General features: G+C 41.6%; 1 protein-coding gene across 1 annotated transcript in view; it reads right to left on the bottom strand.

Moving 5' to 3' along the window:
- Positions 1–1,676: 1,676 nt before the first annotated feature.
- The window catches only part of LOC116699098 (phospholipid phosphatase-related protein type 4), a gene marked incomplete at its 3' end in the record, with an annotated part of 127,033 nt that continues 108,997 nt past the window's right edge, over positions 1,677–19,712 (bottom strand). Inside the window, 1 exon segment of the mRNA XM_032531497.1 lies at positions 1,677–2,163. Coding sequence (XP_032387388.1) covers positions 2,135–2,163 — 29 coding nt within the window.

The following is a 19,712-nucleotide window of genomic DNA, read 5'->3' as shown; positions in this document are numbered from 1 at the left end:
ATGGCTCAAATGCTGTAAATCATTTTCATATTCAATACTGCACATCATTAAAACACAGCAGGTAAAAATAGAGCACTATATTTAAACACAAAGTCCCATGATATTGTTCTTATCCAACACAAACACAATACCACCATGACCTAGATATCGTTTATTGCCCATGTGTGTAGCCCAGACACAATAAAGACTGTGGGTTTAATTCCCTGTGGCCACTCACATTCCTATATACAAACACAGCACAGTTATGGACTTAAAGCAAAGGTCCATCTAATGGCATGTGGTACATATTGATTATGTTACCTGTGTTTGACAGAGCATGAGAGCTGACATATACTGTATGTATACATGTTGTGAAAGAATGTTGCTCCATGGACAGCTGATCTAGCAGTCAGAGATAGGGGAACAGATTCTTAGGCTGCATCCACCTTGCTGCAGGAGCTATGGGACAAGGCAAGAGGCTGAAGTTTCTTCCTTTTGAGTGAGTCATGATCAGCAGTTTATAAGCCCATTAGCCTTGTGCCTATGAAGCAAATTCACTCAATGCATTATATTTAAAAAAAACTAAACAGTGTATCCAGAAAAAACAAAAGAAAATGAACAAACCACTCCTCTAAACGTGGCCATCACTACAGTCATTTGTTATTGGCCACTTGAGATTGGAGACTTGGCTAATTGTGTTAGTGTGAATTTAACCAAAAGTGCATTGTGAACCTCTTGCTAATTGTTTTTAAAAAGCTTACAGTATGTCTCCTAGTAAGACACTAACTTTATATAGTTGGGTATTAATAAGCTTGGGGGGGGGGGGGGGGGGGGGGGCATTTGGCTCTATATTGGCCTAATTGGCCAAGTAAAACGTTGTGGACAAATTAACCAAATTTCTTTAATATTTTGCCCAAACTGAAGTTTGTAATTGCCCATGCAGCCTCCCATTGAATTTTGTCCTGGCAAGTAGGACTTTAATCACAGGTTATAGATGATTAATTTAACACTGAGCATGTCATCTTTTATAGGCCACCCCAGAGTAGAGGTGGATGTGAGTCAGATGGGGCGGGGTAAGGTAGGGGGGAGGGTTGGCTAGGACGAACAAACATCCCCTGCATCTGCCTGCTTGATGGTTAGTGGATGGGTTTTCTCTGAAAACTTCGAAGTTTTCTTGGAAACGGTGCTGCTTTCGTTGTCAAGGCGTTACTGTCATCACAGATGCGGTGGTTGCTGTGGATCAGGGGTTGGCCCTCGATGGGCACATGGACAACATGGGAGCCACTCTTCCTCCTCAGGGTGGATTCACGGCTGGACGATGTAACCGACTGGCTGTCTGACCCACCGTCGCCTGGCGTGGGCGGTCCCCCCACGGAGTGACCCTGATGGTGGTGATGGCCTGCGGTGGGGGTGGAAGGGAGGAGCAAGGTGGCAGTGGGTAAAGGTCATGTTGGGTTGGTAGAGTTGGGGTAAAATTGGTAGAGTTGGGGTTGTAGTTGGTAGAGTTGGGTTTAAAGTTGGTAGAGTTGGGGTTAAATGTTGGCGAGTGGGTTAGAGTTGTAGAGTTGTGGTTAAAGTTTGGTAGAGTTGGGGTTTGAAGTTGGCAGAGTTGGAGGAAGTTGGTTAGAGTTGGGTTAAAGTTGGCAGAGTTGGGGTTGAGTTGGCAGAGTTGGGAGGAGTTGGTAGAGTGGGGTTAATTGGCAGAGTTGGGGTTGAAGTTGGCAGAGTTGTGGTTGAAATGCAGAGTTGGGGTTGAAGTTAAAGTGAATGTTATTACAGTTGGGATTGTTGGGGTTAAAATTGGGGTGTTGGAAGTTGTTGGGTTATGGGATGTAAAGGAATAAGGGTGTACAACATGGGGATGGTTTGTGTATCACCTCCTCCCACGCCCCCTCTCGTCTCCTCCTCCCCCTCCGTCTCCTCCAGCTTCACTCTCAGTTTCGGTTCCTGCCACGCTCCTCCCCCACCACTGACCCTCCATCCCTCAGCGAATCACAGCGTCAGTGGTTCTGTTCAGGTCGTTGAGGGTGAAGCTACTGTCGGAGCGAGGCTCGTTGTTCTGGTGGTTTCCATCGCCAGAGCCACTTCCATCGGTGCGTGGAGGTTTCACCACAGTTTTTGTTTGATCTGGACTCTGGGTGGGCTTCAACACGGACTATGCTGCCACTTCTTTCCAAACCCCTCCTACAACAAACAAGGAAATGATCAATAACTCAAAACTATAAATTAACATACTTTTAACTAATTCATCTTGAATGTTTATATCATACATCTAAAGGAACAGTCCTCATAGTGCTGTGATTTCCCCAGCATGTTCCCTTGGATCAGAGAGGCTCCGAAATCAGGTAGCAGCTATTGCCATGGTTCCGCTACAGTTCTGTGATGCCATTGTCAACTGCTACACTGTGGTGCCCTGCTACCTCCTGCTACGTCCTGCTACGTCCTGCAGTCCTGCTGTGCCTTGTAATGCGCACAGCGTCCTGCTATGCCATGAACTACCACAAGAACTGCTACAAACTACTAATTTTTTTCTATTTTTGTTATTGCACTCTTCATTCTAACCCCAACCGGCCGCGTCAGACACCGCCTACCAAGAGCCTGGGTCTGACCGAGGTTTCTGCCTAAAAGGAGTTTTTCCGCCACTGTCGCACTGTTCTTGCTCTGGAGGAAACTAGAACTGTTGGGTCCTTGTAATTCCGGATGTGGTCTATCTGAAAGTGTCTTGAGATAATTCTTGTATATGATTGATACTAAAAATAAATTGAATGAATTGAATTGAATTAAGCAGAGTCCAGAATCTGATACATTAGGTCGCACTCCTTGCCAATTACTCTCCAGAGCGTAATATTCAAGTCCTGGGAATAAAAGTATAGACTAAGCTAGCTTCTTTCCCACAAGCCTAAGTAAATACTCCTAACTGTATGTTAAGGCACAAGAGGAGAAATCAAGGAATAGAATGACAGAGTAACAGACATTACCATTCAAATCAACATGCAGGATGGTCAGAGCGGCTGCCATTTTTATTTGTAATTTTGCTATTGCAAACAACTGTAACTATTGTCCATTGCACCACCTTGCGGCACTCCCGGACACACTGAGATGAGGTTCTGCAAAAGACGATTTGGGAAAGTAACATGGGAAAGTTTACGTGTGACAACATTCTAAATTTTTGTTACGGGCAATAAATCCCATGAAAACACAAAATATACTATGGTTTGTGTCTCTCAAATACTTTGTGATTTTCCTGTCCTTAATGAAAGAAATGTCACCAAGTGCAACAGTTGTCTCAGTGATTTTAGTAGTTTTTGGACAACATTGAGCTCAATGGCACTGATTAAGAAATACAGTATACCATCTTTGGTACACACACAATACTTCTTAGGTCAGCATTGCAGAAAACAGTTTTGTACCTAGACACAGAATGAATGATGAGGAAACAGCCAATGACGTTGGATTTAATAATAAAACAACTTACAACAGAAAGCTGTAAGGAAACACTAGAAGGAAAAATATAAACAATCAAAACTGGGAAAACTAAAAAAGTATCACTGGGAAGATGAATACTAACAAACAAGGTAGCACAAAGACTAAATACACCAGAAGACCAGGGTGATTAGACATAGGTGAAACAAATCAGGGTGGACTAGGTGGATGGTCTGGGGGGAGGCAGGCAGAGATAGAGCTGATGGCTTCAAGTGGATAATCTGAGGGCAGGGCAGATAGTCGAGCACTCGTCGTCTATCATCATCATCTCATCATCATCACTTTATTTATAAAGCGCTTTCACATCAGCAGTAGCTGAACAAAGTGCTGTCATGAAGCAGCAAACATAAACCAAAGAAAAATAGCAGTCACAATATCATAAAATATAAACTGGGGTGAAGATCTACCCAATAACACTATAAAAACAGATAGGATCAAGTCTCAGTTTGGGTTGAAAGCCAAGTGTAGAAGTGAGTTTTAAGAAGAGTTTTAAAATCGGTATGAGAAGCCTACGAATGGTCGGGCATTCCATAACTTAGAGCACAACAGAAAGGCCCGTCCCCTCTAACTTCCGCTTGATCCGGGACGACCAGGAGCAACTGGTGCACCGACCGTAGTGCCGGGAGGGAGTGTAGCGGTTGAGTAGCCTGAGTTAAATAAGACGGGGCAAGACCGTTTAAAAGCTTTAAAAGTAAACACGAGGATTTTAAAAGGACTCTAAAATGCACAGGCAGCCATTGAGTGAGCCAGACGACTGAGTGATGTGTTCTCTCTTCCGGGTTCCAGTCAAAACCCGTGCATCCATCTCTGGACTAGCTGCAGACGTGCGAGAGGGATTTACTGAGTCCAAAATAAAGGGAATTACAGTAATCCAGCCGTAAAGAAAGAAGGCATGGATTACGGTTTCTAACTGCTGCCTAGAAAGCAAAGGTTTCACCTGGTACCATTTACCAGCTTCCTTAGATGAAAAAAACTTAATTTGACTGTGGCATTGATTTGGCTGTGCAGTTTAAAATCACTGTCCAGTCTAAAACCAAGATTTAATACTGTCGTATTAAGATATGAGGCTAGAGGGCCCAGCTCAGTAGTCGGGGTCTTATATGAGCCACCAGGTCCAAACATTATCACCTCTGTTTTCTTTTCATTAAAATTTAAAGGGTTAATGTTGATAAAACTGCCACAAGAATGTTGTTCGTGCCTTGTCTGATGTTTGGATTCTTCGTTTGAAGCAAAGACTTTAGCTTTTGTTTCTACTAAGGTTTGGGTGGGTATTGGGGACAGCTACAATTTGTTTGTATCCAAAAGAAACATCGCAAAAACCTCATTGATATGCGCTGTCCTCCTAGCATAGCTTGAGCTAACTGGTGTCGCAAGGACTGTGTTTCGGCAGTGCGAGAAGAGGGACTATCAGTTAGGATCACACAGCAACCTCACATACAGCCACTAGAGCGTCAAAATGAGTTCTTTAGTATGTGCAATTTCTGAGTCCGTAGCTTTGAGTAGTAGAGGGGGGGGGGGGGGGGGGGTGGCCTTGACCAACCTGCGACTTGCTCGTTTGAAAGCATGATGTTCTCTCTCTCATTGGGGTGGGGGCCAAATTCCTCAGCACCAGGGTAGGTAAAAGATTCCCAGATCGGCCCCTTTGTGTGTTCATTTTCTCAAAGGAGCAGAGCAGTGATACCCAGGGCTTGCTTTAACCTTATCGCGCATTTTAGCCATGGGGTGACTTAGGCTGAGGGAAGGCCATTTTCAAGCACGGACGCGATGGGACAGGTGGCCATTAGCGTTCAACCTTCGAACTCCCTTGTACCACGTTCTCAACACCGCTTCAATGTCCCCTTCCCCAGCTAGCGGCACATCAAAGTGACATCACAGGGTGAGGTCATGGTTTCCAAGCAGGCGTAAAAAAAGCGCATAGTGTGTCAAGTATGCCGTCTGTTACAGGTAGCCCAGTATCGGATTCACGCACAGAGATTCAAATCCCCTCTGATGATATCATGTTCAAACTATCTTCACCATCGTGTTTACCCTAACAGTATGAATCAATTACTCCGCTGTCCTCACTGGCAAAGCCTGTTAGCTGTCTTCAAGATGGCTGACACTCGACTCAATCTCGGTGTAACCAGTCCACGCCCCCTATGGGTAGGTTGAAATCAGCGGAACTACTGGCTGTAGTTCATAAGCTCTGGTCAAAAATGCCTTCAATACGCAAACGGCGGCGATTTTGTGCGTCATCAATTTTTTTTGTTCAAACGACAATCAATTATAATTCAATTCATTTTATTATAGTATCAATTCATAACAAGAGTTATGCTCAAGACACGTCCAGATAGACAACACTCAGAATATTTACAAGGGACCCAACCATTTTAGTAGTTCCTCCAGAGCAGCAACAGTGCGACAGTGGCGAGGAAAAAACTTCCTTTTAGTCAAAACCTCGGTTCAGAAACCCAGGCTCTTGGTAGGCGCGTGTCTGACGGGCCGCATCAAACTCTGGTACTTCAGGGGGACATCAGGGAGGAAATCCACGTTCTTTTAAAAACACTACCAGGTTTCTCTGAACAAATCTAATGCTGATCAGTAAAGTATCCCTACAACACCTCCCTCGTTATAGCTAAGCAGCCTCAGCTGCAGGTGACTTTACACGCTCAGGTAAGGCACACCTGGATGGAATTACACCCACGACATACAGAACCAGAAACACAAGCAGGAAACATAAGGACGTAACACCCCATTCTTTCCACTAAACAGTTGTTCTACTTACCATTTACGGGCCCCCATACTGACTAGAGTCCAACTTGGTGTTTCTCTTTTATCCACCAACAGACAGAACGGTCAGACTACGATGTTGCGTGCTCCTTACTTGTGTTTGATACGAGTAACCCGGGCCCAGCAGTGCACACGTTGTTTATTGAGCTTGATTGCTACATCTGGGCTAGAAAACACAAGTGGGTTTATGGTTGATCAAAGATAAACGGTTTTTTAAACAGTCATCAGGCACTTCCGGAGCTAGAGACTATTTAATCACATTGATGTGATTATAGACATGCATCCTCTTCGATCCGCTATCACTTGCCTGCGATTCTCCAAGAAGACATGACTCACTGTTATTCTTATAATACAACAGGCTTATACTGGGAAAACTACCACCTATCTTACAGAACTTGTGTGTACTCAGAAAAAAACATTATCGATGCTGCGACTGGCTTTTACTTCTGTTCCTTGGCTGCTCTGAAACTTGGATAAACTGCCTTTATCTTTAGTAACCCCTGACTCTGGAACAAATTATAACACTTCCTTAAATAACTCTCTTGGTGTCTTTGGACAATTATGAAATCTGTATTTAACTTGCAAACTTTTACTTGTAATGCTACATAATTGTATTTCTTGTGCATCCTTATTGTCCTAACGTATCATCACATCATTTTTCCAATTTAGAATATTTAGCTTCGTTTCATTTTTTCTTACGATGATGTAATTGCTTTTCTGGGTGTTTTGTATTTAAAACAACTCAAAATCATTGTAAAGAGGGCCGCCCCTCAATGATCTCTTGATTAGAAATAAAGGTTGAATGAAAGAATCAAATAAAAAAGCAGATGAGGGCAGTTTATATTAGTAGAATATAAGTCTTCATAGTCACTAACACAAGGGCAAGTACTGTGCCAACGAGATTGAAGCAACCCCTTTACAGTGTTAACACGGAATAAAAAATATATAAATAAGTAGTGCAGAAGAAGAAAAAAAAGAGGGGGGGGACATGGTGCACAGTTCCTGAGAGCAACTACAACATATATATAAAATAGTGAGAAAGATAAAGGGTTTGCATACCCATTGCAAAGTATTAGTTATTGGTGTATCAAAAGTCTTGAGCATTAAATATTGCACTTTAATGAAACAGGTCAAAAATCAGTAGCCGGGGAGGGGGGGGGCAATCCTTGATGAGGTGTTCTGCTCTGCGAGGCGGCGGAGGTGTAGTGTCCATCAGGGAGGGGAGAGGGCAGCCATGATCTTTTGTGCTGACCTTCCATATCTCTGCAGCCTTTCCTTCTGCACGGGCAGCTGCTGTAGCAGAGTTTAACAGTACGTCAGCAGCTCTGATGGACGAGTAGAAGTCAGCAACAGGATGGAGTCCAGTTGTGCTTCTCAGGAAGTGTAGCCGCTGCTGGGCTTTGATGACCGCTGTGATTGTTGTAGTCAGAAGATGTCAGGGAAATAAGGACGCCGAGAGAAGAAACCAGAAGGTGTGGACCCTTCACACACAGCCCGGGTAATGTACTGCTGGGTCGAATCATGGGACACGTTGCAGCTGAGGCGGTAGCAGTGCGGAGCTGAATGGACACACCACTTGACCTACTTTCCCCAAACCAGTCTCCAGAAACCTCCAGTTGAAAACAACACAGAACCGACAGACACACAGGGAAAAGGGGAGAGAACACACCAACGTGAGGGAAAGAATTGCTGACTTTTACAGTCGGCCCCTCCTCGAGGTTATTACATTGAGTTAGCTGACAAAAAAAGAGCGTTAACAGTTAAATTTTGGCACCAAGCGACTAGTAAGATTGAAAAAAGGTGATGGTTTGCAGTACTCTCAGGAAACTCTGTCCCACGCTATTTTTATAACCTTCTTATACATGTTGGTTGATGAATGGTTCATGAAACAATTAAAATGAAATAGGTACAAAGTGAGACAACGATTTGATATCAAACTTTTTTTTGTTAACAGAGGACACACTGGAAAACAGAAAACATAAGTTGTCTCACGTGTGGTACACGTTCACAGAGTCATTTCAAATGTAACAGTTCAGTCATCCAAACTGCAGGTTGCCTCACATAGTCCTGCTTAGCCCAAATTTCATGGCAAGGAAAGAAAAAGAAAAGAAAATAAAGCGGCTTGTGGCTTCATGGAAGCGTGTGTATGTGGTCCAGTCCCAGAATGCTGTGTTCAGTACCTATCTTGACATGTACATTTTGAATGCAGATTTGCATCCCAGTTTAGGTCTAGATAGTGTCTTGTTAAAGCCCAGAGTGCTATATGAATTTACAAGGAGATAAACATTTAGAAACAACACAAAAAGAAAAACAATTTTTTTTAGTGCTGGTTAGCTAATGCACCACTGTGAAGACAACTCACTGGTTTTGGTTGGCAATTGTGCCTTACAAACACTCAATTAGATTATTGGGGCATGGTGGCACGCTGAAAGCTTCTCAGAGTTATTCAGTGTGTAGTAAGCCAGCCAACAGTGCAAACATGTACTGTACGGCGGGAATCAATATGGCAGGTGTGTACATCAGCGTATGACGAAACATGAGGAGAGCACCACACCAGAGTGAATGACCTTAATACTCCTTGGCTATACAAGTGTAACATCACCTCTTGTCGCAAACAATGACTACTTCTCTCTCTTTTTGCCCTTTTTTATTTATCTCTCATTACACACTATGTTTACCTCCACAGAGTGTGTTCTGTCAGGCCCGACACGTCCGCTGACAGCTGCAGAAGGACACTAACGTCTCACACAATGGTGGTAACCATGGATAAGTCTGGTCCTGCAGCAAGCAAAGCAGATCTTAACTAACTGCAGTCATATGTTTCCTCCAGCTACACAGAATGTGGTGTGTGTGTGTGTGTGTGTGTGTGTGTGTGTGGGTGTGGTGGTTGTGTGTAGTGTCCAAAAGACGGGGCCTTGTTTAGTCCAGATTTCCAGGAATGGAGTTTAAAATGTCTTCTAGCCAGTTTATGCTAAACATTAGCATTGCCATCAAGCTTACACCCAAACTGGATATATACTGAGAAATAAAGATACACTGTCTATGTACACGTAGAAAACAGCAAACCTCACTGTTGATCATATAAACTAGTTAGTGCTCATGTCAATGATTATAAATCGGATGAAAAAAAACACCAAGACCTACACCAAGAATCAATAAGAATACAGTTTTGTTTCATATTCTCATTGTGGACCTATTAGATTACATGACATAATATATAATAGCATTGCAGTAACATGGTAACAGCCCTGCTGGACAGTTTTTCTACAACACGTCCATGTCTTGATCACATGAAAAATAGGGCAAACATTGTGGGAAATGTCTTTCCAGAGAACATTGAGCAAGAGCGTAACTACAAATGCTCATGTGTCAGTTGCTCTTGTGTGTCCAGAGGTTTGTAGTCAGTTCCAGAGCCAGGTAGCAGGTTCCCTCTGCTTCCAGTCTTAATGCTAAGCTATTGCTAACCCCCACCTGACTCCAGCTCTGTGCTTAACACACAGATTTAAGATTGATATCAATCTTCTCATATTTCTCTCTGAAGAAAGAAAATAGTGTATTTTTCCCAAATGTGGAACTATCCCCCAAAACGTTTTTTACATTTACTGTATGAACTACAGAGATGAAGCAAGGCTGCTGCCAACCACTTCATGGTACCGAGGTCCTTGATCTGAGGAGAAAAACCAAAGTGTTTGTTTGTGTCATGGTTGGGAAAGAGCGTGCTGATGGAGGCTGCTTATGACTGACTAAGATGCAGGAGTGCAGATGGTTGCCATGGCAATTAGCACACATTTGACAAGTGATATAAAAAAAAACTTTTTCACACACCCTAATCAAAAATATCTGTATATCATATCAATAGAGAGTTAACAAAGTAAAACCCATAATAGTGATTGTTATAAATATGACAACTTATTAAGTTTGTTTAACTAGAGTATTATCACATTCCTGATTTCTGATTTTCATAACAAACTGGTATATAGTGTGGTAACCAGAAAGCCATTCATTGGTAACAAAGGTAGTATGAAGGCTAGCTATGATGCTAGCATACAAACAACAGGACTCTTGTGATGCAGGCAAGCTAAAAACATTGACTCAATTGACTTTGTATTCCCAATTTAAGACTCACTCAAAATCAGCTAGTTCAACCCAATTGTCCAACATTTATATGATGATTTCATAGAATAGAATGAGGATAAATAAATCGGATTGTTAAGGCTCCATTGTTATGGCTGGAGTGTTGCAGGGTTTACCAGATGAAGGGACATGCAGCTAGTTAAACTATTGTGTCAAGACTTCACAGATGATCAAGTGCAGGGACATCTCCAGTGAAAGACTCATTCTTGACCTCGCCGTGACATTGTATCCACTGTACTTCACTTTGGGCACACACTGTGCTTACCACTGAGAGTTATATGGTACTATTTCTAGCAGATGCAGGCGCCAGGACATGTGTTTTCGATTTGCCAATGCAAAAACTGCAAGTAATATCATAGTAACCATTCACTCTAATTGGAAAAGTACTAAATCACAAACTAAAATTCTGAATTAGTTATGAACGGTAAACATCTTTAAGGTTATTTTGCATACTTGACTATTGATTGTACGACTTCTAAATCCAAAGGTTCCTTTGCAAAACACACATCAGTATATCCACAACTTCTCATTTTCACCACACCATTTCTCACAAGGCTCAGCAAAAAATTTCAATCAAACTTAGTTCTTGCTAAAAAGCACATACAACTATACTCAAAACTAAGATATTCACTTATAAATATTTGTAGTGATTTGTACTGAGAGGATTGTAACTGAAATAATCCACCGACATGCCTTTTACATAAATATGGATAACTTTTATAACATTCCACAACATATCATATCAAAAATATCTGTCTCCGACACTATACAAAGGGATAACACATTAATGTTTGTGATTTCTTTTACAGGGACTGTCTGACTGTATCACAGTATTCATTTTACACACCCTGTCTCACTGAACATCCTCATATAGGCATGCTGGAAACCAAAGGCTCATTCACAAAATGTATGCATGCACACATTGAATGAGAGTGTTCTAACATTCCTCTGGATGGTGTAGCAACCGTATCCTGCCCTGGTTGTTATAAGAAAAATATTGGCTAGCGGTTTCAGGCAGGTCAAGCAGCTTGGTTAGGGATTGGTTATGTGTAGATAACTTCAAAATGTTAAATAAAGTCTTTCTGTAACATATAAACTTGTCTAAAAATGTGTATGAATCCAGGGCAGTTCATGTTAAGCGTCCATGGCACTTCACTTGCTTACTGTTGCTGTGCTTCCTCTACGTTCTGCTGTTAGGGCTAAAACTATTTGTGGGAAATATCCAAACAGACTCAAGAAAACTTCAGTTCCACCGCCACTCTCAGTTCTTTTCAATTAATGATTAAAACGATGTTATTTCTTTACTGCGCTTGCATGCATGAGTTGTGGCCATGTGTATAAAATCTAGTCAAAAAGTCAAAAAGTCAAAAAGTGAGCCTGGTGGGACGGGCCTGTTCTGAATGAACGGCAAGGATTTGTGGGTGGATTACTGTAATTATAGAGCAATGGTGGTATACTTTGTCCCATACTAGCGCCTAATATCTCGCTTTTATCTGCCGTACATGCATATGCATGTCTCCAGTACTATCCAGCTGTACTACTTCAGTACCTGCAATACTTTAGCTGCTTGAGCTAATGTTTTGCTTTTGGACAAAACAAGACACACTGCTTTCAGCAGGTTGGACTAGGTGAAACCAATCCAAGTATTATTTAATAATGTGTTTTAAACTGAATGTAAACTGCCTTCTTTACAAACTGTCGGGTCCAGATCACTCATACAGTCAAGGCCATTTGACATGACTTTACTGGCACCAAACCTTAACCCTAACCCTGATTCTGTTTTGGTGGTAAACTTGTCTTCCTTTTTTTAAAGATTAAATTCTATTTGTATATAAATTGGAAAACCTAGCAACCATCTGTTTCTGGAATTCTAATCAAGCTGCTTTGTGAAAGCAGTACGTATAACAGTGCTTAAAAGGTAATAAGATATGGCTCTACAACTTTTAGAGCACTCCAACTGTTGAACCAGCTATGCCTGTTCTCTCCAAACACCAGCTAACTTGAAGAATGATATTAATAAAACCATAAAGAAAAACATAAGCTAGATCACTAATGACCACGAGAGGCACAAAACACTGTTTGAATTCTTTTCATCAAACACAGTCGTGTTTCTGCTGACTTACATCTGATTTAACTGGTCCTTCTTTAGTGTTAGGTAGAAAAGAAATGAACACACGCACACATGTAAAGGAGTCGAGTAGCAACTGTCACATTCCAACCATATAATTTTGCTAGATATCACTATAATACAAAATATTATTGAATATTAGAATATATCCTCTCCACTCAGCTATTGCGTATTCCATTAAAAACAGTGAATAGCTCTTCCCAACCCATTAGCAGACACATCCAACAAAATCTCATCATGGCCTTGCACCTATACAATAACCAAAGCAACATCTGACCACAAGGGGAGTTTACAGAGATAAAAAAATATGTACATAGCATAAATAAATCTGTTGTCATCACGCTGCAAGTAATTGTCTTTCTTAAATTCACAGGATCCAAACTTGAGGATCTTTATGTTCCCAGGCAAATTAGCATTAAAACACTGAAGAATCCTGTGGACTCGTCCAAAGCCACGGGACGCTTGATGGACTTAAGTTAAGTTAAACAAAGAACGTAAATCATGAGTCCAATAAACATAGTATTAACAATGTTTTTTTTCCTCAACATTCATTGGTAGAAATTTCAAAATACTTTCTGCATCATGATTAACAAACACATGCAAATACAAAGCAAAGTCAGTGAAGATGAATAACATCATAACTGGGAAATAGGCCAAAGTGGTTGACATTCGAAGTAAGTTGTGGTTTACTTGAAAAGTCACAATATTTGAAAATAAAGTTTTAGTATAAACTCAACGAGGGTTGTTGAGGATCTAAAGTTGTAACTTTCAGAAATCTGCACTGTTTTGTCATAGATGTTAGGGCTGGGCTAAAACAAGCAGATATTTTGTTGTTCTCACAAATGTCACAAAATGGTAGTACGACGGCATACGACGTACCAGTTTTCAATCACTTCCTCTAACGACCTACAGAAGTTTTCCCATCCTCATATCTAAATGAAACTGTTGCAGTTTGGTTGGGTTTAGGCACAAAAAACATCAGTTAAGTTTAGAAAAGGATGGTGTGTTTGAGTTCAAATCAGACGTTGCTTCACTTCCGGCTTAGCGAGTGATGCAGGACATGACTTACTTTTATTTTCAAACAGGACTCGAGTCTTGTGTTTGTTGACCCACTCATGCCCTACCTGCCTCCTTACGCGTTCTATTCTTTCCTGGCGTGTAATGACGACGGCCACTAGAGGGCAGCGGCGCCACCTAAAAAATAAAAACGTAAGCATATGTTACAGCATTCGTAAGTGGACTTATGAGTGTTTTGAGGGAGGACCAGTTGCTTGTGTTGTTTGGTAGACATTTACCATAAAATTAAGACATTATGTAGTATCTTTGTAGATTTATAGCTTTTAATCGTAAATTACTGTTAATTAAATAGATTTTTTTTTAGACTATTTTATAGTATTGTATAGGTAATTGTTAATGAAATGAAAGTTTTTAATGCACATTACAACTTTTCCTCAAAATGACAGTTGTGTTGTATTGTAAAGCCTTTTTTATTAAGGAGTTTGTTCCTGAATATTAGTCTGTGAAGTTCTCAGTCCCCATTATCATCCGGGAAGGATTAAAAATCGGGGCAAGAACTTGGTTAAGCTGCTCAATAAGATTCAGAACCGAAGAAGTCTTTGGATGAAAGCGAAACTCTTCAACCAGCTTTAGGCACTTCTGTAATATTGCACTTTCTAGTAGAATTACACTTCATTTTTTTTAAAATATTATTTCTCTTATGACAATCAACTTTGTGTATTTTATACCTTTTTCTAAATCACAACTGTATACATTTATTATAATCTTGTTAAATTACATTTTGTTATTGTATATTTAGCCATTTACATCAGATGAACTAATTCCTATAAACTTGCCACCTTTTGTCTCAAAATATGCTCAAAACATTTCTTTCAATATTTATATAATTAAGTTCAATAATATTTTTTTCCCAACAGTTGCCCTAAACAGTCGATAAATGACACCGGCCTCTGGCTCTACTTCCTGTTTGGTGCTGGAGGGAGCATACCCATTGGTTGTTGATCATTTTCCATGATTTAACTTCACTACCAAGATCTTGACACCAGCTATGCCTGTTTTCTCCAAAACCTCCAGCTAAATGAAGATGATATTAAACAATAAAAATAAAATAAAAAATAGCTCACTAATGACCACGAGAGGCCAAAACACTTTTTGAATATTTTCCATCAAACATAGTCAGTGTTTCATTGCGTGACTCTCATTGGATTACTGTGTCCATATTTATTGATATATAAAAGAAATTAGCACAATAGTCGCAATTTTTGAAAATAAAGCTTAGAGAAACTCAAACTGATAAGTTGTTGGGATCTAAAGTTGTAGCTTTCAGAAATCTGCACTGTTTTATCATAGTTTAGGACAAAGGCTAACAAGCGACAGACTTTTGTTGTTTCAAATGTTACAAAATGTGTAGTAGGACGGCATATGACGATATCGTTGTCTGTGAAGGCTTTTCAAAAGGTGCCCAAAACTCAATAGAATACCACCCATTCTTTAAACTGGGAGACATGATAGCTGATAAAATGAACCAAAAAAAAAAGAAAAAATAAGTCTTGTTTAGATGGCTCAATGCTGTAAATCAGTTTCATATTTATATACTGCACATCATTAAAAACCAAGCAGGTAAAAAATAGAGCACATATTTAACACACAAGTCCCATTTGAGATGTTCATCCAAACACAAACACAATACCACATGACCTAGATACTGTTTATTGCCCAGTTGTGTAGCCCGACAAATAAAGACTGTGGGTTTAATTCACTGTGGCCACTCACATCCTATATCAAACAACAGCACAGTTATGGACTTTAAAGCAAAGGTCCATCTATGGCATGTGGTACATATTGAATTGTACCTGTGTTTGACAGAAGCATGAGAGCTGACAAATACGTATGTATACATGTTGTGAAAAGATGTTGTCCATGGACAGCTGATCTAGCAGTCAGAGATAGGGGGACAAGAGGCATCTAGGGCATCCAACCTTGCTGACAGGGAGCTATGGACAAGCAAGGAGGCTGAAGTTTCTCTTCCTTGAGTGAGTCATGATCAGCCGTTATTAAGCCCATTAGCCTGTGTGCCTATGAAGCAAATTCACTAATGCATATATTTAAAAAAAACTAAACAGTGTATCCAGAAAAAACACAAAGAAAATGAATCAAACTCATCCTCTAAACGTGGGCCATCACTACAGTAGTTTGTTATTGGCACTTGGAGAATTGGGACGTTGGCTAATTGTGTGTAGTGTGAATTTAACCAAAAAGTGCATTGTGAACTCTGCTAATTGTTTTTAAAAACTTACAGTATGTCTCCTAGTAAGACATAAATTTATATAGTTGGGTAAAATTAAGTTGGGGGGGGGGGGGGGGGGGGGGCATATTGGCTCTATATTGGCCCTAATTGCCAAGTAAAACGTTGGGACAAATTTAACCAAATTTCCTTTAATATTTTGCCCCAAACTGAAGTTTGTAATTGCCCATGCAGCCAGTCCCTTGAATTTGTCCTGGGCAAGTAGGACATTTAATCACAGGTATAGATGGATTAATTTAACACTGAGCATGTCATTCTTTATAGGCAACAGAGTAGGAGGTGGAGTGTGAGTCAGATGGGGCGGGTAAGGTAGGGGGAGGGTGTGGCTAGGACGAACAACATCCCCTGCATCTGCCTGCTTGGATGGTTAGGGTGGATGGGTTTTCTTGAAAACTTCGAGAGTTTTTGGAAACGGTGCTGCTTTCGTTGTCAAGGCGGTTACTGTCATCACGATGCGGTGGTTGCGTGTGGAGATCAGGGGTTTGGCCTCGATCTGGCACTGGAACAACAATGGGAGCCACTCTTCCTCCAGGGTGGATTCACGGCTGACGATGTAACCGACTGGCGTGTCTGACCCACCGTCGCTGCTTGGCAGCGGTCCCCCACGGAGTGACCCTGATGGTGGTGATGGCCTGCGGGTGGGGGTGGAAGGAGGAGCGCACCAAGGTGGCAGTGAGGGGTAAATGGTCATGTTGGGTTGGTAGAGTTGGGTAATTGTGAGTTGGGTTGTAGTTGGTAGTGGGGTTAAAGTTGGTAGAGTGGGGTTAAAGTTGGCAGAGTGGGGGTTGCAGAGTTTGTTGGTGAGTTGGGGTAAAGTTGTTAGAGTTGGGGTTGAAAGTTGGCAGAGTTGGGGAGGAAGTTGTTAGAGTTGGGGTTAAATTTGGCAGAGTTGGGGTTGAAGTGGAGTTGGGGAGCGTGTGGTTGAGGTGGGTTAAGTTGGCAGAGTTGGGTTAGTGCAGAGTTGGTTGAAATTGGCAGAGTTGGGTGAAGTTAAAGTGAATGTTATTACAGTTGGGATTGTTGGGGTTAAATGGGGGGGTGTTGGAAGTGTGGGGTTATTGGGATGTTAAAGATGTAAAGGGTGTACAACATGGGGATGGTTTGTGGTAACACATCCCTCCACGCCCCCTCGTCTACTCCTCCCCCTCGTCTCCTCCAGTTCACTCTCAGTTTCGGTTCCTGCCAGCTCCTCCGCCCACACTTGACCCTCCATCCCTCAGCGAATCACAGCTGTCAGGTGTTCTGTTCAGGTCGTTGAGGGTGAATGGACTGTCGGAGCGAGGTCGTTGTTCTGGTGGTTTCCACGCCAAGAGCCACCCATCGGTGCTGGAGGTTTCACCACAGGTTGTTTGTGGGATCGGGTGGGCTTCAACACGGACTATGCTGCCACTTTTCACAAACCCTCCTCTAGAACAAGGAAATGATCAATAACTCAAAAATATATAATTAACATACTTTTAACAATAATTCTCTTGAATGTTTATATCATACATCTAAAGGAACAGTACTCATAGTGCTGTGATTGTCCCCAGCATGTGTCCCTTGGATCAGAGAGGGCTCCGAAATCAGGGTAGCAGCTATTGCCATGGTTCCGCTACACGTTCTGTGATGCATGTCAACTGCTACACTGGTGCCCTGTCGCTCCTGCTACGTCCTGCTACGTCCGCTACGTCCTGCTGTGCCTTGTAATGGCCAGCGGCTGCTAATGCCATGACTACCACAAGAATGCTACAAACTACAATTTTTTTCTATTTTGTTATTGCACTCTTCATTCTAAACCCCAACCGGCCAGTTCAGACACGCCGCCTACCAAGAGCCTGGGTCTGACGAGGTTTCTGCCTAAAAGGAGTTTTTCCTCGCCACTGTCGCACTGTTGCGCTCTGGAGGAAACTAGAACTGTGGGTCTTGTAACTTCCGGAGTTGTGGTCTATCGTAAAGGTCTGAGATAATTCTTGTTATGAAATTGATACTCAAAATAAAATTGAATGAATTGAATGAATAAGCAGAGTCCAGATCTGATACATTAGGTGCAACTCCTTGCCAAGTTATCTCCAGAGCGTCATTATTCAAGTCCTGGGAATATAAAGTATAGAACTAAGCTAGCTTTTTCCCACAAAGCCTAAGTAAAACTCCTAACGTTGTTAAGGCACAAGAGGAGAAATCTAGGAATAGAATGACGAGTAACAGACATTACCATTCAAATCAACATAGCAGATGGTCAGAGCGGCTGCCATTTTTATTGTATGTTGCTATTCAAAACAACTGTAACTATTGTCCAATGCACCACCTTGCGGCATCCCGGACACACTTGAGATGAGGTTCTGCAAAAGACGATTTTGGGAAGTAACAATGGGAAAGTTTACGTGTGAAACATTCTAAATTTTGTACTAGGCAATAAATCCCATGAAAACACAAAATATACTATGGTAGTGTGTCTCTCAAATACTTTGTGATTTTCCTGTCCTTAATGAAAGAAATGTCACCAAGTGCAACAGTTGTCTCAGTTGATTTTAGTAGTTTTGGACAACATGAAGCTCAATGGCACTGATTAAGAAATACTAAGTAACCAGGCTTTGGTACAACACAATCTTCTTAGGTCGCATTGCAGAAAAACAGTTTTGTACCTAGACACAGAATGAATGTGAGGAAAACAGCCAATGACGTTGGATTTAATAATAAAAAACTTACAACAGAAAGGCGTAAGAGAACACTAGAAGGAAAAATATAAAACAATCCAAACTGGGAAAACTAAAAAAGTACTCACGGGAGAGATGAACTAACTAACAAACAGAAAGAGGTAGCAAAGACATAAACACAAGAAGACCAGGGTGATTAAACATAGGGGAAACAAATCAGGGGTGGACTAGTGATGGTCTGGGGTAGGGCAGGGCAGGAGAGATAGAGCTGATGGCTTCAAGTGGATATCTGAGGCGGGCAGATAGGCTAGCACTTCGGAGGCTATATCATCTCATCACTATATCACTATTATAAAGCGCTTTCACATCAGCAGTAGCTGAACAAAGTGCTTACATGAAGCGCACAAACAAACCAAGATAAAAAATAGCATCACAATATCATAAAAATAATAAACTGGGGTGAAGATCTACCCAATAACACTATAAAAACAGATAGGATCAAGTCTCGTTTGGGTTGAACGCCAAAGTGTAGAAGGAGTTTTAAGAAGAGTTTTAAAATCGGTATTGAGGAAGCCGACGATGGTCGGGCATTCCATAACTGAGGAGCACAAACGAAAAGGCCTCCCCTCTAAGTCTTCAGCTTGGATCCGGGGTACGACCAGGAGCAACTGGTCAGCCGACGAGTGGACGGGAGGGAGTGTAGCGGTTGAGAGCTGAGTTAAATAAGACGGGGCAAGCCGTTTAAAGCTTTAAAAGTAAACAAGAGGATTTTAAAATGGACTCTAAAAATGCCAGGCAGCCCGTGAGTGTGACAGCCAGGACGGGACGAGGTGTGTTCTCTCTCGGGTTCCAGTCAAAACCCGTGCATCAGCATTCTGGACTAGACTGCAGACGTGCGAGTAGGGATTTACTGAGCCAAAATAAAGGGAATTACCAGTAATCCAGCCGGTAAAGAAAGAAGGCATGGATTACGGTTTCTAACTGCTGCCTAGAAAGCAAAGTTTCACCTTACCAGCTTCCTTAGATGAAAAAACTTAATTGTGACTGTGGCATTGATTTGGCTGTGCAGTTTAAAATCACTGCCAGTCTAAAACCAAGATAATAGATGCTGTATAAGATATGAGGCTAAGGGCCGACTCAGTAGTCGGGTCTATATGAGCCACCAGGTCAAACATTATCACCTCTGTTTCTTTCATTAAATTTTAAAAGGTTTAAGGGGCCATCCATGCTTTATATCCTCCCGAGACATGCTAAACGGGTG

This window comes from Etheostoma spectabile, chromosome 12 (genome assembly GCF_008692095.1).
Source record: "Etheostoma spectabile isolate EspeVRDwgs_2016 chromosome 12, UIUC_Espe_1.0, whole genome shotgun sequence".
In the NCBI taxonomy this organism is placed as follows: Eukaryota; Metazoa; Chordata; class Actinopteri; order Perciformes; family Percidae; genus Etheostoma; species Etheostoma spectabile.
The sequence above is the reverse complement of the archived record's forward strand: the minus strand, read 5'-3'. Positions and strand labels throughout refer to the sequence as shown.